Below are 23,995 nucleotides of genomic sequence, written 5' to 3'. Positions count from 1 at the left end.
TTAGTCTTTCATCTATTGTTTCAAGATTAATTTACATGAAGTGCGTTGTTTATTTTATAACTTCTATATTACAGTACTGACATTACACACACTTTTATGTGCCAAATTGTGTACCTCCAAAAATTCTTATGTCAAAATCCTAACCCCCAGTACCTCAAGGTGTGACTATATTTGGAGATATGGTCTTTACAAAGTAATTAAGTAAAATGAGGTCATTAGGGTAGACCCTAATCCAATATGACTAGTATCCTTATAAGAAGAGGAAAATTGGACACAGACATACAAAGGGAAGACGATATGAAGATACAAAAAGGAAGATGGCCCTCCACAGGCCAAGAAAAAAGACCTGGAACAGATTTTTCTCTCACAGCCCTCAGAAGAAACCAACCCTGACAACACCTTTATCTCAGACTTCTACTCTCCAGAACTGGGAGAAAATAAATTTCTGTTGCTTAAGCCGCTCATTCTGTGGTACTTTGTTACAGCAGATATACACACCTGAATGTATCCCTGTTTATTTTCTCTTACCTGATTATCTACAACTGTAGAATCAGTATAAGTACAGTCTGGAGAAAATTCATTATACTTCTTAAGGTTTTTTTTAATTTCTTTTATTTCAGCTGCCAATAAAATGATTCTTTGAATTCTAGCGCCTGAATCTGAATTTAAAAAACTGAATATAAAATATTAGGAAAATCAGTAAATATGTTGATTATAGCATGTTCTTCTATTTTTTTAAGTTGGAGGTAATGTATATAAATGCCAGGTAAAAAGAATGCCAGATACTTCAAACCCAAAACACAATGCCCCTATTAAAGAATATTCCTCAGACCTTAATTGCCTCAATTGTTTATCAGCTTACTATTTAAGTATATTTAAATATATGCATTTACATGTATTTAACAAAAAATATCAGAATTTTCTGCATTTCTCCTATCTTACGTCCAATAAAATCTTTATTTTCTATATCCAGTGAAATTATATTTTTGACATTAAATTTAATGGAAAAATTCAATTTTCCTAATAATTACATACAAACTCAAATTCTTTACAGTTAAAAAAGTATAAAAAAATTTTATCAGCCAGACTCTCATCTTTTTAACATACATTGTAATTGATTTTCTGTAAGTGACAAAATTAGCCTTGACATATGTTGGAATATTTCTCAATAAGTCATTACTTGGGGGCAATGACATATAGAGAAAGGATGACTAGCCTGCTGGGCCATTAGAACAGGCCTGTATCAGCTGTCCTACATGCAGTTTCACTCTTTTAAGACTCAAAACTATTCTATATGACCACCCCTGCCTCAGAAATATAACTGCAACAGAAGAGAAAAAATTACGGTTATTATTTATCTCAAGAGTAGATAAGGTCAAATGCTAGGAAAGATTCCTGAGTGAGGGTGAGACTTGTATAACTATTATCCAACAAAATTATGTAACAAAATTCATATATCATGTTTTCCAGGTTAATTTATACATTAGAATGAAACAAAAATAGAGGCATTTCTTTACATTTTGTATGCTTTAAGACAGTAAAGTCATAAAAATATTAAAATCATGTTTCTGGTGTTATATTAAAAGACAAATGTGTCAGTGAACTTGCTCCAACTAGCTGTTTGATATTTTAATGGCTTTTACAAGTGAGTATAAACATTATACAATCTATTTTAAGCAAATTTGCAAACTTGTAATTTCTAAAAACCAAATCTATAATTTGTACTTCTAAAAAAAAAGGAAAGAAGCTAATACAATGAAGAAAACTATTATAAACTTTTGTATAATTATTAAAATGCTCAAAAATTCTCTCCTGGATGTTCTCCCTGCCCTGCCAAAAGTGAAGTATAATTAACTTGATGTGTCATAAAAAGAGAAAAAAAGCACATCATCACATTATAAAAACAAATTTGAATTATAAAAACAGCTGAACACTCATACATTTCATTAAACATTTAAAATTCTACAACTAAAGTAAAAATACTCACGTAGAAATGTTTCTTTTTTGAGAACTTCTTGCTTTTCTCAGTTTCTTGGTCAAATTTTTCTTCTTTCTTTCAGAATTTGGATCATTGTGAGTAATTTGTTTACTTATCAGATTCGTAAGAAGTCGTGAAGCCAATATTTCCACTGAATGAATGTTGTATCTAAATTAAAAATATGAGAATTTTTAATAATTTCATGTTCATAGCAATCATGTATATCTCATATATATCTTATATACATCTCTTATGTATCATTCAGATATAGATAGATAGATAGATAGATAGATAGATAGATAGATAGATAGATAGATATGTATATAGATATATCCTTGTCTAGGGTATCTACACTGAGACTCAGCCCCTTGGTAAAAGTGTCTTTAACCCTAGGCCATTGTTTTCTCTTCCCATTAAATTCTAAGTACTTAATGTATCTATTACACATTTATTGAAAATGTATATTATGTTATACCCTTGAGGGACAGACTATGTTTTATAGTTAATAATTTAATGTTTTACTCTCTTATGTTTCCAGAGGTGACAAATATCTCCTCATACTCACAATTAATGTCTACAGAATGCCTTGAATACTAAAATGTTAAGTAACTTTATATACTGACTGACTAAACTATTGAATCTGTTTCAAAGGCATATATAATCACTCTTCCAACAATATTAATTCTTCAAGGACAGTCATGTCACAAATTGTTTCTGTGTCCTTGAGTCCTGGTCCAGCACCAAGGAGTGAAGTGAAATGACTGAATATGAGCTCATTTCATCCATATAGATCTATTAAATATTTTCCAAAAGAAATAATTATTTTATACTTAAAACATTATTGTCATTATTTGATGCTACTACTAAGCCCCGTCTAAACTTTTCTTATATTGCTCTGAAAGGAAAAATATAAACAGGAAACCAGCAGACTGAAGAACTTTCCTTTTTAGTAAGGAGATTAAATATAATCACTTTTGCAAACAATGTACAGAGCAAATATTTAGTATGAGGTCATATGTGTATATGGTAAGCCTGTATGTATTAGTGTACAGGCTTTCTTTTGGCAAATGCACACTATATTTTACCCTTTTCCCTCTACTTTACTTTGATGATGTATCAGACTTTTCTAATAAGTGATAGGCCAGAGAATTCTGCTATACTAAACCATACAATTATATTTTGAAGTATAATTTATTAGGACAAGTGTTCCTTCCTCTCATCTTATACCTTCCCTGGTATTGTAAGTATGACTTCAACAAAAATAGAGTTAAACTTCCTTAAAACTCTAATATGAATCAGAGGTTATATGTATTCTTCCTCAATTATTCTTTCAAAAGTCTTCAAATTCATACAGTATTAATTATAATGCTAAGTTAATGTTACTTACGAAAAAAATATTGCAGGCAGCTTATCCATTTCTTTAAGTTTTTCCACAAAACAAGGAAACATTTTTTGACTTTCGATTTCTAGATTGTCAAAATTTTGAGGCTTAAGGTACTTTAATAATTGATTCACCTGAATAAAATTATCATAAGTAAAAGATAGATCATAAAATATTTGTGATTATGAAGAAAAGATAATAAAACCAGCTGACATTTGAGACTGAAAATCAAATTGGTAAGACTGAGTGCATTTTCATGGAGTCAATTGGGAATTATATCTAAATCATGTACTAAATACTTTTAAATAACACAAAATCCGAGAAAACTTGAATGATATATTTCTATACTATTGTAATCATGTCTACGTAATATCATGGCATAGTGTCTATGGAAGGGACAGAGATCGTCACAAATTAATGTTGGTTATTAGAATGAACACAGGGTATACAGTTAGTATGACTTCAACATAAACAGAGTCAAAATTGCTCAAAATTCTACTAATACAAATTGGAGATTATATATTCTTCCAAATTCATCATCCATATCAATATTAAGAGTGAAGGGTTGAAGAAGCTTAAAACAACAGGTTCTGGGTTGTCCTGGGAAAATCAAGAAATGTAAACAAATAAAATTATTTAAAAGCAGAATTCAGCTAATTCCCCAAGAGTTTAAGAACCCAGCCATGAGAGACAACAAATCAATTATTAAACCAGAAAATCTACAAATGTTGGGGTTAGAGCAGCGAGTAGTTCAATATAAGCTCAAGGAGGAATAAGACACTAGAAGTGTCCCAGTATTCCAAACGATGTACCATGTATCACATTTCCTTATCTTTTTTTGTTTATGTTTAATTACTCAATTTATACATAATAGATAAATGTGTCATAAAAAATTTAACAAGCTCTACTCCATCCTCTTATTTCTTCCATTCCATCAGTTGACTCACCCTGAAGTAGCACCTCTCAGAAAAAACTGCAATTACTCTAAGGTAGAGGTTAATACATTCAACCTTCCCTGGCCTGGGTCTATGGCCTATGAGATGACCCTATCATCCCCAATTCCAGTCCTTGATATCTCTAGCTTCAGTAGAGAAAGCAAAATATTAAAGGAAATTGCTGTGGTCAAGCTCGCTCTGTCTTTAAATGAGAAGCGTTGCTTCTTTTATGATACTGTTGCCCAGTATTTTGAGAGATAAAAGTAGATGGCTTTCATCCATTGACAGTCTATCCTACAGGTAAAACAGAGCAGACAGATAAGTAAGTATATATGAAAAAAGCCAACAGAACTTCCTGAAAATTTGGCAATACTTCAGAATGTATATTCCCCTTCAGGAATGTGAGAGAAATTCTCTAAAAACAAAAATGGGAAAGCAGTAGTTTTGCTTCTATAATGGCTGAAGGAGTTCCTACTGAACCCTACTCTCCTGCAGGTAATAGCTGTCCCCTCTCAGAAAAACACAACAACAAAACGGTGACCTGAAGTCACTGAAAAGTGAAAAAAAGTAGACAGGTTCTGGAGAGTATATAGGGAAGGAGAACAGCAGGAGTAGAAACTAGTTTCGTGGCTTTTAGCCTAGGGAAATGTAGAGAAGCCGAAATGTTGATAAACTCTCCCCCTGTTCCATCCTGCAATCTTTTTGTCTGAAGAGTCAGAAAATTGAGCTCAGAACGATAGTCACTAAGAAGTGAGGGGAGAATCCCAGAAAGGAGAAAGCTAAACAATTCATAAAATCTATGAATAAACTAAGCCCAAATTTGTCTAACTATTGACCCATATGTGTGCAAGGCAAACTTCATACAACTCAACAAAAGATGACAAAATGAAGATTTAGCTGTCACTCAGAAGATAGGATTTGTAATTTGAATTTAAGTTAATTGCCTCTTAAAATAAAAACACTCTTCAGAGGACTATAACATAATACAGAATCCCCATGACATAACATTCACTGTCCAAAAATAACAGAAGACAATTCTCCCAAATAACAACATATAAGGAACATTGAAATATGACCCCTTCTCAAGAGGAAAGAAAATTATCGCCAATAAACACAAAAGATTATGAAAATGTTGAGATTAGATGATAAGAATTTGGAAGCAGAACAATAACTCCAGAACAAGAAGTTCTAAAAAATATGAATAAATAAATCCAGGGCCAAGAGAGCCAAAGGAGGAAGGGACATGGATAATAAAATAAATCAGAAGGAAAAAATATAAAGGAAAATGAAACAAAAATTAAACCATGAGACATACAATAAAAGTTCTGCCTGAATATAATAAAACTAGACTTTCTAAAGATACAGCTTCCATGAACTTCAGAAAAAAAAAAGAACCTATATTATGGATGTCAACACAGAAAAGCGATTGTTACTGACTCTGACACTAAAGTATGTCAATGAAGATTTGTTGATATCTGCTGAGAGGTATCTAAATTCAGAGTTGGAAAGTGTGTTGACATTCCCATCATTGTAACATTAATCAAAGCTATTTCAAACCACAAATGAATGATATAACTAAAAGCAAAACAACTAAAGCTTGTCTAGTAAAATAATTGGGATAAGGTAATATTTATAACCAGCCTCTAATTAAAAATAATGAATATGGAATAAAAATGATATAGCAAGAGAAAAAGCTGGCCATATAAATATTGACTAAAAGTAGAATTTAGTTTATTGTACGAGAGGATGTCTAGAAAAAATAAAATTAAGAAATATTTTTATTCATTTATTCATTCAATTGATATCCTATATATACCCTACTGGTCGACAAATAATATTTTAAATAAAATTTCTAACATAAACAAATAAGAAAAATAAATGCTTAAAATTAAGATTTTATATGAAAAGAATGTAAAATGCCCAACAAAAACTATTAGACAAGATATAATAGATGAGAAGAGGATTTTCGTGTATGAATGGTACAGTTTGTTACTATGAGGCACATCATAAGCTCCAAGAGAAGGAAATATATTGCTAGTGCCTACTGGAGAGGATACTGGATGGAACTGATTAGTGCCTGGAGGTTTGCCACATCCTAGAATACGGCAATCAAGAAAACTAAGTAAAATTAAGTTTGAGCTAGGCTAGCATCTATATTCCAGAGTGTTAAAGCCAAATAGCAAAAATAGGCCAAAGATTCTCAATTCTGTCTGCACATGAAAATTTCACAGAAATTTGTTTTAAAGTTGTAGAGCCCCAGCCCCATGCAAAGCCAATCAAATCAGAATTTTTAATAAGCTTACCTTTTAATAAGCAGCTAGTATTGAAGACCTATATTTAATATAATAGCAATTCTTGGCATTAGGTAGTTTTTGAATATGCAGATCAGGTAGTCAGTGTGCAATTAAAATTTAAAAAGAAAAACATGGGCTCCTTTCCACATGGAATGAGAAGGAAGGAAGTAGAGATGATTTAAAAACCCTGCTTCCATTACCTGAGATTGTGCTAATTAAGAAGTGATCACATCTTAACTATGACTTAGGGCCTCAAGTGGTCAAGATTATTTGATATTACATGTCAGTATAGGTCCAAACTCCTTTCCTTCTGGTGAGCTAGCTCTGGGTAACCATGGACATGTGCCACTACTTGTGCATTGAAGTAGTACTGATTTTCAGGAAGTAAAGTATCAGAGGGATTTTTTTGATCATCACAAAAAAGAAAAGTCAAAGAACAGAACTTAAAGTAAGTGAGATGAATTAAGTAATATTATAATTTATCTTATCTATCCAATTGTTGGTAACAGAAACAAATTGGTCATTCAATTATCCAGATAGGTAAAGAGATAAAAGGTCTTTCTTAGAAAAATATTGGAGAAGAAAATCAAGGTAATAACCCAGTGGTATCAGAAATCAGAGAAGTTCTATCTTCAATGAAAAATAAGAGCCCAGCTTCAGTTTTATTGTCTGAAATGCAGATTCAGAATAGACATAGTGGCATGTGTGTGTTGTCCAAGCTGGAACTCAAGTAATAATTCTTTGCATTTTTCCATATCTAGCTAACTAAATTTAAGGTACAACAGCAAAACATGCAATAGGGTATTCATCTTCAAATCGAGAGCTTTATGGGTGATTCTCTGAACCTAAATGAAGAAGTCAGATCCATTTCATATTAATCTTCGATTTTAGTAAATCCTAAATGGTTTTAACTACCTTGCTTGGGTCCAGCTGAATCCAACGAATTATCTCCTTTTTTAGTTCTTCCTCATATTTCTTGGCATCTGCCCTCGTGATTACTATTTTATTTTTGAAGCAGCTGAATTCTTCAGGTTCTAACTCCTAGAAAACGAAGAACCACAAATACCAAGGAAAATTAAATCATCATCCTTTTCTAAAGTTTTCCATATGCAAGACTATGAAGTAAATCTCCCAAGCAGTCAATACTCCTCCATATTCAGTTACAGAGTTAACTGCACGTAAGCTCGTAGGTTCTGTTCTCTATGTAATGGTTGCATATTACTGTTTTCATTAGAACCTACCAACACTATTTTTAAATATTGCAATTAGCTTTAGAGGTAAAAGAAAAAATTTCAAATTTTTTTTAAATACATGTTCTTACCATGGCAAGGCAGTATTCTAAGCACTTTACAAATAACAATTCAGTTTATCTTCATAATAACCCAACGAAGTAGATATTATTTTTTGACAGGGAAAAAAATATGAATATCTATAGAAAAATTCACTAATTTGCCCAATTCTGAAGTACTGCAGCTCTGGATTTTAAATTCTTAACAATAAAATATGCTGCCTTTACCTATACCAGAATAAATACCATTCATGGATCTGCTTATTACTGATGGACTGCCATAGCCAAAGAACTATGGATATCAGCCATAGGATGTATATATACATACACACCTGCATTCTTGTCCATTCTGGCCAAACGTGTACCATAGCATCATAAAGCAATATGCTTTCCCGTGGAGAAAATCCAAGGTCTAAAGGAATTCCATATTTCTTTATCTAAAAACCATAAAAAAAAATTATTAATTTTACATCCCATATACAGATAGATGTTTAGCAATCTGGACACATATTCATTTTCCAAAGTAGTTTATGCTTACATGGTTGACCGTGAGTGCAGCACATGGGTGATAGTGTTCAATGATAAAGTCGTTATCCTTTAGGGAACACACATACTTCTCTAGATCATTGTATCGCTCTTTGTACCATACTGTAAATATAGGATTGAAATAATCATTCAAATCTATTTGCTTTCAAAACAATGACCTAATTATAATTTCACAAATATACGCAGGCCTAGGAAGAGCTATGCATGAGCCCATTGCAAATAAAACTCTAGAAACACTGCTGTGCATTGGGAAGAACCTTGAAAGAGGGCTCCATGTACCTATATCACACATCTGTGCTTTAGTTTTCCTCCTGGTCTTAATCCGCAGTTACGTTCTATCACCATCATTCAGTTTCTAGTGTTTAATTATGATTTTCTAATTTATTTCTCTATTTATTCTTGTAAAGCATGTCTTTGTGTGATGGGGCATGGGACAAATAGATATATAGACAGACAATTATTTAATCAGGAACATTAAGGATTACTATTATTATTATTATTATTATACTATCTCTCTATCTTTAAGAATAGTATTACCAGGTCAAAGAAAGAATATGTGTCTTTTGGGTTTCGTTCATTTTTTTAAATTGAAACTGATATTCCAAATATCTCTATTAATATTACACTTGGCTTTATTTTTTTCTTAGTACTTACCACTACCTAACATGCTATTTATTTTATTTTTATTTTATTTACTATTCATCTTGTTTAATCTTTATGTCTACGTTAAAATTTAAGCTCCAGAAAAGCAAAGAGTTTGTTTCCTATTGTAATTCTGGGGACGACAGTAGGGCCTGGTATATATTAGGAACCTTAATATTTCTTAAGTGAAAGCATGAGTGTCATATATGGGGATCTGCAGCTTTCAGTTGGAAAGTAGCCAGAAAAATATGATTTTATACTACTTTATGGAATTCTCATGAAAACAGTTCAAGTATATAAGGTATAGCAACATTCATTAATTCAGTAGTAAAATATTTAGAGTATATATAAACTATAAGACACCATAATATGGATTAAAAACAAATATACATATATGTTTTATGTATGTAATACATTATATTATCTGTTTACTTAAATCTACATATATGTTTAAAATGTCTAGTGTTTTCCGAGGGAAATAAGGGATGTGAAGAACAGCTATAGTGCAGTAGGAAATGTCATAACGTAGGACGTACTGTGAGACTTAAACTAAAAGAATCAAGGTAGCATTTGAGCAGTGCCTCTAAGCGATGCCTCTTAAAGAATGAATAGAAAGAATTCAGTCAAGTGTAGATGAAAAGTCATCCCAGTAAAAGGAAATAAAAAGCAAAGGCAAGTTTTGAGGAACAATAAATAATCCAAACATCAAAAAAATTCATGAAAAAAAAAGACTACTGTGGTATGAAACAAGAGTGATAGCAAAGAACTAGACCACAAGTGAAAAAGGATATCTTGAAGCAATGGTTTTCAGCAAACCAAAACTGAACTGCCATCTAGAAATGTTTTTGCCTTTAATATGGAGTGAAACATTTATTCTTGCTACAATTCCATTCTTAATCACACTAAATTATGCAGGGATTCACATTATTTCAAAATAGATTATCTTTGGAAAGAGCTTGATCTTCAAGTTTAATAGATCCACCATTTGTTAGCTCAGTGGGCTTCAGCATATCACTTAATCTCCTAAAGCTGTTTCTTACTTATTTAGTTTCCTCTGCATATTAAAACAAAACTGATTTCCCTTCAGAGCTGTGGTAAGAACCAAACTGTTTTACATTTATGTTACAAACGAGCAGCATGATCTAAACAATTTTGCCCTTTTATGTTACAAACAAGTAGCATGACCAAAACAATTTCGAGCACCCTTCTCCTAGGTTAAGATAGTCATACCCAGTCTAACTCTGTATGATGGCTTTTCTATTCTTTTTCTTTGTTGTTTCTTTGAAACTTTCAAGGCATTTTGTGATGGATCAGAATTTTCCATTGTGCTCTCAACATGTTGCCAGTATCTTTTAATTAACACCAACCATCTAGTTATTTAAAAAAAGAAAGGAATTATTGTCATAGAAGAATAAATCTATAATATCATTAGTTTTCTAAGAAAAATCATTAAAAATTGATTCTAACAGAATAAAAATCCTCTCTAAACTTTGAACATATTAAAGCTATACTTACAGTCACATAGTTTAATCAGTTGTTAGTTTTACAGTCACCAAGAACTGATAATTTGAGGTTTCTTGTGACATTTATTGACCCAGTAAAACAGTTATATCCATTTCTGCTATATGCGTTCTCATTTTGAAAACATTTTGGTGTTCTGCATAGGAAAGTAGTGTGCATAGTATATTGGAAGGATAGTTCTAAACTGCTTATGCTGTCCTCTGAGATCTAAATATCAAACTATAAACAGAAAAATCACACACACAAGAGTCGTTCTTGATTAAGAACCAGAAAAACATATAAATTACATCTAGTCAAAGGATGAGAGTAAATATTTTCTAGTTAAATATAATAAAATTTGAAGAAAATGACTCTTACTTGAAGAGACTTTTTGTTTTGTTTTAGAAATCATTTTAAATAATCTATGGCTGAATCGTTTATTTTTATTATTATTATCATCATCATCATCATCATCATCCTCCTCATCATCATCACTAGTAATAATGATAACAAATGCAAAACTCAGGCTTACTCAGTGAGATGTTCAGGATTACTGATAGTAGCAGAAAGTGCCAGAAAGGGACACCGAATCATCACAAGAAGATGTTCCCAAACTTCTGCTCCAATTTCTCCCCCAAGACAGTGAACCTGACAATGTGGTTAGACTCAGCATAAAGTCAGTTACAATTTTTTCTCAACATGTTAATAGATTATGCTACCAGAATTTGCTATTCCTGTCTTTCTCCACATTCAGTAATGTTCATTCACCCACTTACAACATTGAGAACCACATGATTTCACTCATATGTGAGATATAAAACTGAAAGCAACAAATAAAACAAACCAACAAAAACTCATAGGCAGACAACAGTCTAGTGGTTACCAGAGGGAAAGGGGACCACATATATGGTGCCAAAAAGAAATTTAACTTTGAGTGGTGAACACACAAAGCAATATACATATAATGTATTATTGAATTGTATGCTTGAAACCTATATAATTTTATTAACCAATGTTACCTCAATAAATTTAATAAAAAATAAATTTTAAAAAAAGTGGTCAAAGAATCTCAACATGATTTTGAGAAGAATTAAAGTGGGTTTGAGAATAACACATCAAAAGATGACTTGCTCTATAAGGCATGACAATAGCTGAACTGTGAAAAAGATTATTACATTTGATGATAATAATACTCACAAACAACAACAAGGTGAACAAAAGGACACATTTTTAAAGTCTTGTTTACAAATGAAATATTGGCTAAATTATAGTGATTGTCACAAAAAAGATAAGATGAAAAAAATTTCTATAAAATAAAGCATTTACTCATGTGTCACTAATTTTCCCACTGAAATACAGATAAAAACATTTGTGAAATAAATTAATTTGAAATGAGTAAACTTCTTTAGGCTTCAGTCTACAAATATACATAGAGCATTTATTCTACACTAGTTAGAAATCTAGAGAAAACCTAGTCCCCTGAATGTAATTGGGGTCAAGATGAGTGCAGTGATTATTAGCTCATTCATTATTAATTTACCACAATAATATGGACAATTAATAATAATATACAAAAGCCAGAACAACTTTAAAAGACTTGACTTTAAATAATTTCTGTAAAACTCTCAGCTAATAATAAACTTTTTCTTAGTCAAATTAGGTCCTTTTGTATTTTATACCCTATATTTTATAGAATGAGAAAAAAGAAATAACAACTCAATTTCAAAATCTCATGTTTATACTTTATTTCTGATTTTTACTGAAGCATTTATCCTTTATAAGTTACTGTGAAGCGGGCGTTGTGGAGAGGTAGAGTAGTTTTCAAAAAGCGTTTAGTCAAAATAGTAAGAAAAAAGGGAAAGGAAAACATGTAGAGGACATCGGAAATATATTGATAACAAGGTCATTTTAATAAAGTATGTGTGGTTTGAAGTGCCATAGAATGATAAATAAAAGATGAATGTGGAGTTTATAATGATGGAGTGAGACTCGGTAAGAAGCACTCTTTTTAGTATTTTAACCATAGATGAAAACATTTAAAATCAACATTTTGCAGTTTTTTACTTCATTGTTATGTTTGAGGACATTTAATCTCATCTTTTTACATGTACAGATGGTTCTGTATGTCTGGGCTGCATTAAAAACAGAAAAGTAATAGTACTAAAAAACATTAAAAGCACAGAAAAGTGGGCTTACCTGCATTCTAATCTTGGCTCTGCCGCTTAACATGGGGTGAATTGGGGAAAGGTAATCTCTTTGCCTTAACTCAGTAGTCATAATAATAGTAACGACTTTATTGGGTTTTCTGAAGAGTAAATGGCTTTAGAAGTGGGAATCATTTAGAATAAATATCCACAGTACACATTAAAATAATATTAGCTATTAGAATTTTATGTTTAACACCACACATGTAATGTAATTATTTATGCCTAAGTGAATCCTTGCATTTTTAACGTTTGTTTTATTGTGAAATATAACAGCCAATAAATTGTATAAAAATAGACTTTGATATTAAGAATCTGTTACTCAAATTAACCAAGTAAAGCAAACATCCTCACAAATCAAGACAAACAGTTCCATTACCTCAAGTCCCTATTATAACCACCTCCTTTGACAGTTACTATGTTGCTTTTTAAAAAAAATTATGACTTGGTTTTCATTATATTTCTCTCTCTATATATGTATATATGTAGTTATATATGTATCTATGTATAGTTATATAACTATCATTTATATATGTCAATATATATATAACTATATATGTTGATAACTATATATATATATATATACACACACACATACACATACATACATATATGTGTGTTCAGAAACAATATAAATTGATTTTCTGGTTTGGTAATGTTTTATAATTTGCATTACATAACATGTGTCCTTTTGTGTCTAGCTTCCTTTGATCAATATTATGATTTCATAATTATTCTGTTATATTCATTTTCATTGTTCTATGTATTCTATTGTATTGACTATTCCATTCTTTTGTTTATTATTTCCACTCTAATGGACATTAGAATGCTGCTCTGAACATTTTGTACAGGTCTCCTGGTCCACATATGAGAGAGTTCTTAAATTGTCTTATATTTGAAGATCTTAAATCTTGTTTTTCTAGTACTAGGGTATATAACTACAATTCCTTGTTCATGAAGTATGATCCTTTTAATTAATTTTTGTCAAAACAATTTTCATAGTTGCACCAACAGTGTATGAGCTTCCCACTGCTCCGCTTCCTCAGCAACACTGGAAACTGTCAGATTCTAATCTTTACAAACCAAAAATAACGTTTTTTAAAATTATATTTGGAAATTAAGATATATATTTCTAATTAACTCCAAACCAAAAACAAAATAACGATTTCATTAAAAGACATTTTAAACTGAATGATAAAAAATGAAGTGTTTAAGTGTTGCTAAAGTATTTTAAGATTAATGTATAACCTTCAATGCATTATTAGAAAAGAATATGTACATGTATCAGAAAAAAACTTAAAATTAATGTTCAAATTACATGTCATCTTCCTAAATTTGAAGACTGCCTATTTTATTTATTTTAGCCTGCTTATTTTGTTTGCTTATTTATAGCTTCCTTTTTATTTCTTTCCTAGTATTATTTATCAAACTAATGCTAGCAAGAAGTATGAGATTTTTTTAACTAGCAATATAGAAAATATGACTAATTTTAGTCATGAATGCACCCAGTAATAGGTAAATATATATCTATCTATCTATATATATATATATATCTATCTATATATATATATAGATAGATAGATATATATATATATATGTAAAGTAGGAAATACCTCTTAAAAAATAGTTCAGTGGGATAAAAGTCTTTTGGTTAAAGAAAAATTTCTATTGCTAATTAGTCATGGGTGTCTCCAATGATTTCTGGGATTCTTTTTCTCTGCTACTATCACTTTTAATCTAGAATTTTTTTCCATTTTCCTATTCCAACTCCTTCCAGATCTGTTTTTTACCACAAGCACATACCTCTTTAATAAACTGAATATTTTAATAACTATCCATATGATCACCACTTTTACTAAAATACATAAATTATGTATTTTATATATAGAAAACTATTTAGTTGGGATAATAGTAATGAAAGGTTGCGTACCTCATCAAATATGACATATCTCATCCTTTTCACCCACTGTTGTCTATGAGGTGATAGCAAGAGTATTTCCAAACACTGAGGTACTGTCACCAATATCTGTTTTTTAAAAAAAATAGGTAACCATTGACTTGTTTTTTTTTAAAGATCAAGCTTTAACTTTTAAACTTCAATAAAATATTTTAGATAACAGTATATTTATATTGGCTTTAAAAACCATCTCATTTGTGGAAAGGTAAAATGAATTTGTATAACAGATGTATGTTGCTGTTGACGCATTCAATAATGTTAAGCTTATTTCATTAATAACTATTCTCTCATATATTAGGAATATAAATCATCACAATTTGAAACCATCACCATTGAAGAAAGTTGCCTACTCCTGCTGAAATTTCAGAAAAGAAATGCATATTCTAATTTGTATAAAAAATTATTTGAAAGTTAACCAAATTACAAATAAGAAAAATAATATGCTCAAATATAAATATATTTATCAATGTAATTGTGAAGTTAATTTATCTTCACATTAAAACCTTGAAGTGGCTACCAAAGTGTCGTTAACATACGTTGTTACTTATTATGTGTTCATGTCTGTGACATACCTGACAATTCAAGGTGTCATGACGGTAATCTCTTGTAAAAACTCCGCACACCACTAATCCTTTTGGCAATGTTTTGGTAAATAAACTGTAGACAGTTCCTACCACTTGATTAACAAGAGCCTTAAATCATAAAAGACATAATCTGCTATTTAGTAAATACTGACAACACAAAAAATTGTTTAAAGTAAACCAATGTCTAAAACAAATTTACACGCAAAAAATTTCAGTACCAATTTTGTATCTCTTTCTTAATAAAAGAATTACTAGTACCCAATGCTTCCCAATGGTTCCATTTTAAAGTTTCCTTAATGTACAATATGGCATACTGTTTATTAATGTGATAGCTAGAAATAATAAACAATAATCTATAACACATAAATGTGATATATATTTGTACAGGTGAAATCAGATGATGATTTTTTAATTTAAAAATCTAATTGGCTCTCCAATGATCAGCACAATACTTCACTAAGTGTTAGTTTTCTCATCTGGAAAATGAGAGGACTAAGTTGTATTATAGAGATGATCCCTCCCAAAACTAGCATTCTGAGTTTCCTCTCAGTGCATCTTTAAGGCCTGCAATTAAGTATTCTCTTAAGAAAGGAGAGAGAGGAATACCCCAAATCCCTTCTAAATGAAGAGAAAAATTCAGATTTAGCTAAGAACAGCTCAACTCTGTTTTAGACACATTGCTCTAGAGGAAGAAGCCTATAGCACTTGCAATAATCAGGGGTTTTTCCACAAAGCATTTATCCAACCAAGGAGAAGGTAAAACTGAGAATAGGTGCTTTTTCCTCTCCCTTTCTCTCTCTCATGAACTTGCCTATAATCTCTTAACCCTGGCACAAATATCAAATGGTTTCTTTTAGCAAAATTCCCATAAGTGTCAAATCCTTATTTTTAATAAGTATTGGTCCTAAGGAGGTTTAAGCAATAAAATGAATAAAAAATAAGGGTGAATAGTACCACTTATTGATCATTGTTTACACCCAGACAATACTATTAGATACTTTACATATATCATTTCACTTAATGCTTAGAATAAAAGTACAGCAGTTCCCTCTTATCTGTAGGGCATATATTCTATGATTCCCAGTGGATGCCTGAAGCCTTAGATAGTAGGAATCCTTATATATATAGTACTATGTCTTTTCCTACACACACACACACACACACACACACACACACACACATATATATATACCATTTTACTTAAATAAAGAACTTCACGGCTTCTCTTTGGCATATCCATATCTCTTTGGCCAGCATCACTACTTTTGCATTTTGGAGCCACTATTAAGTAAAATAAAATTACTTGAACACAAGCACTGCAATACCACGACAGTTGATCTGATAACCAAGGGTTGCTAAGTGATTAATGGGTGAAGCGTGCATACAGCATGGATACACTGGACACAGGGATGATTCACATACCAGGAGGGACACAGTGGGATAATGCAAGATTTTATCATGCTACTCAGAATGGTACACAATTGAAACCTTATGAATCGTTCATGTCTAGAATTTTCCATTTAATATTTTTGGACCACAGGTGACCATGAGTAACGAAAACTATGGAAAGCAAAACCATGGATAAGGGAGACTACTCTGTAATGTAAGCATCATTATTCTCTTTTTACAGGTAGAGAAACTAAGGTAAAAAACTAGCTCGAGGCCTTCACATCCATGACTACAAAACTGAAGCCTATACACTCTGACACCTCTCTATGAATAAAGGCACAAATCACAGTTGAGGAAAATTACTGTAAGATATATAGTGTCATATAGACACAATACCTTTGTTGGAGCAACATACACAACCACCCCTTCATCACTCTCTCTCAGGATTTTCTCCATGCAGTAGTAAGAAGCGTAGGTTTTCCCTGATGACGTCGGGGCAACAATTACAGCAGATTCATTATTATCTACAACATCAAGAAGTTCTCTCTAGATAAGAAAAGAATCATATTTCATTTTTAAAATACATCTTTAGTGTCAATTTTTAATTTAATGGCAATTATCTCTAAGGTGAATTAGTATACACAGTTCTTTCTGAGACGTAGTGTTCAAGATGGCAGGTAGTTAAGGGAATCACCATTTACTGTTATTTGGAAATAACTCAATTCACATCTCACTTTCTACTAAAAAAATTCTTCTCTTAAACTTAGAGAAAAATATCCTAATAAACAGACATCATTGCTAGGGGCCTGCCCAGGTTATTATGCAGCCCAGCTTTTTGCATTCATTTTAACTTGAGTTGGGGAACCTCAGACTGAAATCAAAATTGCCCAAATCTGCTGTTGTTTGAATTCCATTTTTCTTTATAAATTAAAGGTCATAAAATGAATAAGTTTTAGAAAATAGAAGTTTTTTAAAAAAATATACACATATATAACAGGCTACATATTTATCATTATTTATCATGATATATTATGAATGACTCTGCTGTTTAACATTTGGATAATCTGATAGCACCACTGTTTCAAAGAATAGTGAACTCTCACCAAACACATATCATTAAACATCAGGCACTATATTTTAGACTTGAAATTAAACAGATGTACATATCATATAATGGAATAGTTAAGAGAAGTCTAATTGGAGTTAGACTCATTTTTAATCCAGCCTCTATCATTTAATAGAACCAATACTTTTTTCATTTCAACTGACTCTTTTCTGTGTTCTTTTATCTCTTAAGTCAAAACATGAATTTATTTTCATGGTCATCATGTTGCATTCTATAATGATTTACATATCCAAAATTTGTTGCATACTATTAGATCTGAACCAACTGTTTCCATCAAGTTTCTTCAACTTCCTGGGCTGCAGATCTTCTCAGTAAATACCTGCCATGTGTCGGGTATAAAATGATGAACCCTGGGATCTGGATCACTTCTTTCTTCTCGAAATAAGTAAGGGCTCATATGTGTTAACTGAAACCGAGCTGCTCCCATGTGAACTGAATATTTAGAAATATCCTTCTTAGTATCTGATTCCTGCACCTAAAATAAAGATACATATTAGATTTTCATATTTACAATTTTTAATCTGGGCAAGGAAATTATTATCAATCATGTTGTAGTTTGCTTTGTGTCAACAAGATTGCATTCACGATTATTCAGAGTTAACAAAGGAAGGTAAAATATAGATACCATATCTTCATTAAAATTTTTAAAATACTTTTATGTGTCATACCATATTCCATAGAATATAAGCAAAAGGCAATATGGAATTATTCTTTTAATTATAAATCAGCATAATATTTGATAACTGTTAAATAAAAACAACCCCTCCACACACAATAAAAATTGTATTTTAATTAAGGAGTTCTTGCTAATCTTAAAAGGGCTTCTTTAATAAAAAAAATATATATTCTTATAAGAATCTATATAATTAACATACATCATCTTACAAATTATTTTACTCAAAGAATTCTACCTGATGAGTAAATAACTTATCAATAAGGAATTCACCATTACAAGAAATTCATATATTTGACATAGCCTTTATTCTTGAAGTTCTGATAGCACTCGATTATGATAATACAAGGAAAGTATGAGAAATATAGATTCATATGTTGTGGCATCCTGGTTGAGAATTAACCATAAAACATGTTTTGAAACATTGATGGTCTGAAGCAGAAAAAAATTTTCATTTAAAAATTACCAAAAATATAATTTAAAAATTTTAATTAGCAGCATTTTTTTCTAATTATTTTCATGTTTAAGAAAAAAGAAAAAAGAAACTGTAACACTTTGATCATACAATAATAAAGGAAATATCCTATTTCAGAGCTGGAGCAGAAACTCCAGACCTGGAGATGGAAACAGTGGGGAGTTAGAATTCTGTCCATCATTGCCTAGTTTTTTTTTGTTTTTGTTTTTTTAAAAAAGAAGAGGCACAGAATTGCTTTCTTTCAGCTTATAAATTTATTTTAGGAAAAATCATTTCTCCCAATATCTCAAGTACCTCAAAGCATTAAGGAAACATGGCCCTCTCTATCCAGGAAATATGAGGTAAGGATAGAACAAACAAAGAAAGAGATGTCTTGTCCATACTTTGGTTGGATTTGGACTATGAGCTCATCTGATATTCTGCATTGAGATATTTTTCTGCAGTGTAAGTCATTTCTATATCCACAAAGCTTCACAAGCCTTGCTAAATATGACAGTTGAATTTTAGCTATCGCACTTGGGTAATCAAAATGCAGGGCTATTTCTGTGCTAGATGTTAAGTATAATAGGGGAGAACAAAAGCCACCTGGGAAAGCTGGCCTCATGCTCTCCAGAGGCATTTATAGAATTACGAAGGTGTGGCCCAAAGTCACCTTGAGCTTATGGAAATAAGATATAGCTAGAAAGGACTATGGCCCTTGTTAGTGTTCTTCATGAATGGGCAAACTAGCAAAACGCTGCATCTCTGTGGTGGGCTGGTATGAAGACTTAGGAAAGTCATAGAGCCATTATAGAAAGGACTAGTTCAAGAGAAAACAAAAGGCTATGTCTCTTTTTTCTGGCCATTCATCCTGAGCTGGTGTCCCCCACCCCTTCCATTCCTCTAGTAACAGAAAGTAGCTCCACTCTACCAAGACCAAGAAATAGCACAAGTTCAGCTGCCCTGTTTCTAAATGTACTTCTTATGGTTCTCAAGTCATTATTTGGAGAAATATTTTGACTTAAAAATATTTTCTCTCAAACAGAATTCTTTTGAAGTACCAGCTAAAGACAAATAAGAAGTTTAAAGGAACCAGTATATGTAAAAACATCCAAGAGTAAGTAAAATTTTCCTAGGGGAAAATTTAATTTGATCCATCTCTCTGAAGGGTGAATTTTAATTCTTTCCAGAAGTCTTCAGAAATTTCCCCAATGAATAAACAACAAAATTTACAGGAAATAATCCCATCTATATTTTCTTCCCCTTTACCCTTACATCTTTTTTTTATTTCTTCCTTTCACTTATTGAACAGATTTGTAAAATTTACTATATAAGGGGCATAGCAATAAACAAGACTTTAAAATGCCATGGTTCTATTGAACTTACATTCTAATTTTGAGAGACAATAAATAAATGGGTAAACATACATGTAAATATTCAGATAGTGATATATGCTATTCAGAAAGAGAAATAAACTTCTTAGTGACTTTGTGGGTGGGGGGGAGAGTAGAGGACATGCTACTTAAGATTGGATAGTCTCAGGCCAGCCATAAAATGTTTCTTTAATAACATGATGATTTACCTAAAACATTAACAACTAAAGGAGTAAGCCATGCTAAGATCCGAGGGAACAGACGTTCATAGAGAAGAAACAGCTGATATAATACTCTTTGGCAAAAAAAAAAAAAAAAAAAAAAAAAAAAAGAATTCTGTTCACTAACAAACAGGTTGGAAACAGGAACAGATTGGTAACTGAGGACCAGATACATAGGGCCTGTGACTTGGTAAAAAAAAAAAAATAGTTCTAAGTGAAATGGGGAGCTCCTGCATTTAATCCACTGAGGCTACTACAACAAAAATACCATATACTTGGTGTCTTGCAAACAACAAGCATTTACGTCTCATAGTTTTGAAAGTTAGAAAGTTCAAGATCATGGCAGTAGCAAATTTGGTGTCTGGTAAGAGCCTGTGCTTTATAAGGCCATCTTTTTGCCATAACCTCACATGGTGAAGGGAAAAGCTAGCTCTCTGAAGTCTCTTTTCTAAGGGCAGTAATTCCATTCAAGAAAGCTCTGCCATCAAGCCCTAATCACCCTCCAAAGACTCCAGTTCCAAATATCATCACTCTGGGGTTAAAATTTCATCATATGAATGTGGGGAAGAGGACACAAACATTTAGACCATAGCGCCCCTAGTACAAATAAAACATATATTCTAGCTAAAAAACAAAACCATAAAAAATATCAGATCTGTGTCTATATAGGATAATACTTGGCTAACCATTAACTTAATCTGATATATATTAATTCTACTAAACATTACACAAAATATTTCACACACGCACACACGATTGTCATATAATATTTTTTATACTATCTACCTGAGGACATAATGAGTATGCTAAGTTGTCAAATCCAATATATTTTAGATATTTGGCTAATTTTTGTCGATGTGTATTTTGTAGTAGTTCTGAATATTTTTCATGAAGTATGTAAATCTTTTTCATCAAATTAATTATTATGTTTATATCTCTGGATTCTGCTTCTGTTGAAAAAATATTAGTATACATAAGTTACGTAAGGATATAGGATTAAAAAAAGCATATCCATATGAATCACTCATAATAATTGAGAAATTCATAGTAACTAGCAGTTGAGTGTGACCTCGAGTTATATAGAATAGAGTTGCCAACTTCAGTAAATAAAAATACAGGAAATCCGGTTTAAGATGTGTATTTCATAACATATGCTTATACTAAAAAATTTGTTATTTATCTGAAATTCAAATTTAACTTGCCTGTGTTTGACTTAGGAACTTGAAAAAGTTACATGTCTAAGCTTCATTTTCTTTATACAGATCATGGAGATACTAATAATAGGTCTCACTTCACGTAGTTACTATTAGGATTAAACAAATTAATTCATGTAAAATGATACAATAATGTCAGCAGTTACTATTAATACAAGAATTAATACAGAATATGGGCTGAATTGACATTTTTTAAAGAAGGCCATTCTATATTTTACTCTTTTAATATTTACTTTCCTGTGAACACAATTAAGAGATAAATATCTGTCATCTTCCCTCTAAACAAAAATGTTCATTCTCTGGCGCTCATCTAAAATATTGTTGTGCCCCAATTTACTAATTATTTAACTTGTGCATATTCTTTGGAGTATGAGTGTTATATTAAAGTTCTTTCTCTGTCACTGACATTTGGGCACACAATACTGGAACCTCGATTTCTTACATGTAATATATATATATATATACACACGTACAGTAGGTCCTCGAATAACACCAGTTTGTTTAATGTTGTTTCATTATAGTGTTGATGAGATGCTATAGGAACTTAACTTCTGTTTATTCCAAAAACTCTAAGGTAAAATTAGTTTCACTATACGCTTAAAGTCATAGGACCTATAGATGAATTTACATGAGGACTTACTGCATATAGTTTTGGTTGTGGTTATCATACTGTACTGCAGTTAATTCAGCATGTGCCTGAGTCCCTTGGGAGACTGCTCATTAAGTAGCTTCAGAGAAGAACCCATGCCCTTCTCTTCAGAAGCCCCATGGGCACCTAATGAGGTACTGAGCTCATGACTGACCTTGAAGAACTGTTTACTGAATTGAATTTCATATTAAATCTATCCACCAATACCCATCACATACACAAATAGTCATCATGTTATTAGTAGATGAAACAAAGAAAAGCTTACTCTTTAGATATCAAAAAGAATCCCCAATGTCATACAGACCAGAAGAACCAGCATATGGGGCAATATCAACTCTTTTGCTCTGTTCTTACTGACTTATTATTTCAAGAATTTCTAAAATTAATATTTTACATACCTGGTTTTAAACAGCATTCCATCCATAATTTGAAACAGGTATCCAATCCTACCATTTCTGCAGTAAATTTTACAGACTTAACAGGGCATGTCTGGAGAAAATTTTCTAGTCTTTTTATTCCAGAATTAAAATTTTCTTTAATTTCCTTTTCAATATGTAAGGACAAGTTATTCCATCTTTCTTCCTCTCTTTTCTCTAGTTTAGCTAGTTGTCTCTTTTGATTTTCCTCAATAAATTTTTCTGCATTTGTCTTCTAAGAAAAACCAAAGAAATAGGAAGAAATCAACAACGAAACAAATGTATCTGGAAGAATATTGATATTTTTGAAAGAAATATACAATATTTCAGGCCATTAGTTTACCATTTAGGACATTGAAGTAGCACCTTAAGGAACCCAAATAATTACATGCAAACATCTATATTTATACAAGCATAATAATTCAACATTCCCCATTCTGTCTCCTCAGCTATTATTTTCTCAATCTATTACGCTGAAAACCTGTGTTCTGACATTCCACGTCTGTGGGGTTGGGTCTAAGGGGCATATACCATTTATAAAATTAGACAAACTGTGGTGTAATCACAAAAACTGCCCAGGAGTGTAGCATGTTATGCTTTATAGTAAAACAAATACTACTTTTGCCCAGTGATTCCCAAGAGAAAACTAGTAAGTCTGAATGAGGTACAAAGTCATCAGGTCTAATATTGTAATATCTGGACTACTGCATAAAAAAGAGAATGTTGCCATAGCTGATCTCTAAAACAAATTTCTTGTCCAGAACTCAGGGTACATCCTTATTTAACTCTCTTTCATCCTCTCCCTCTTCAGGACAGAAACAATGGAATAAACAACGTTGCCTACTCATGCGAGTAGCACATCCTAACCAGAGGTAAAATGATATCCCAGGAGAGAGTGGTCTACAGGGATAACATCCAAAAAAAATGAACTTCCTTAAGCACGAAATAGAGAATGAAGACTTAGAAAATATTTTCAACATGTATGACAAATATGCATAGCTCTCAGCAATAAAAAAGCAAAAGGAAAATACTCTAGCAACAGTAGATAAAAGGACATGAGATAAATTCATAGGGGAATAAACACGAACGGATTCTAAATTTTAAAAATATACTCATATCGCTAGTGTTCAAATAATTGAGATTAAAACCTCTCACCGAGAGGAATTAAAAA

General features: G+C 31.5%; 1 protein-coding gene across 1 annotated transcript in view; it reads right to left on the bottom strand.

Moving 5' to 3' along the window:
• The window catches only part of LOC120613195 (probable ATP-dependent RNA helicase DDX60), a 78,330-nt gene that overhangs the window by 23,085 nt on the left and 31,250 nt on the right, over positions 1 to 23,995 (bottom strand). Inside the window, exons 13-27 of the mRNA XM_039875784.1 lie at positions 23,297 to 23,340; positions 22,807 to 23,053; positions 21,332 to 21,495; positions 18,144 to 18,299; positions 17,095 to 17,244; positions 15,298 to 15,417; positions 14,699 to 14,794; positions 11,097 to 11,212; positions 10,295 to 10,434; positions 8,415 to 8,524; positions 8,209 to 8,313; positions 7,504 to 7,629; positions 3,366 to 3,493; positions 1,988 to 2,146; positions 529 to 673 (exon numbers count right to left, since the gene is read on the bottom strand). Of these exons, the coding sequence (XP_039731718.1) occupies positions 529 to 673; positions 1,988 to 2,146; positions 3,366 to 3,493; positions 7,504 to 7,629; positions 8,209 to 8,313; positions 8,415 to 8,524; positions 10,295 to 10,434; positions 11,097 to 11,212; positions 14,699 to 14,794; positions 15,298 to 15,417; positions 17,095 to 17,244; positions 18,144 to 18,299; positions 21,332 to 21,495; positions 22,807 to 23,053; positions 23,297 to 23,340 (2,006 nt within the window). The remainder of the gene's footprint in view (positions 1 to 528; positions 674 to 1,987; positions 2,147 to 3,365; positions 3,494 to 7,503; positions 7,630 to 8,208; positions 8,314 to 8,414; positions 8,525 to 10,294; positions 10,435 to 11,096; positions 11,213 to 14,698; positions 14,795 to 15,297; positions 15,418 to 17,094; positions 17,245 to 18,143; positions 18,300 to 21,331; positions 21,496 to 22,806; positions 23,054 to 23,296; positions 23,341 to 23,995) is intronic.

This window comes from Pteropus medius, unplaced genomic scaffold (genome assembly GCF_902729225.1).
Source record: "Pteropus medius unplaced genomic scaffold, Ma_sr-lr_union100, whole genome shotgun sequence".
Classification (NCBI taxonomy): Eukaryota; Metazoa; Chordata; class Mammalia; order Chiroptera; family Pteropodidae; genus Pteropus; species Pteropus medius.
The sequence above is the reverse complement of the archived record's forward strand: the minus strand, read 5'-3'. Positions and strand labels throughout refer to the sequence as shown.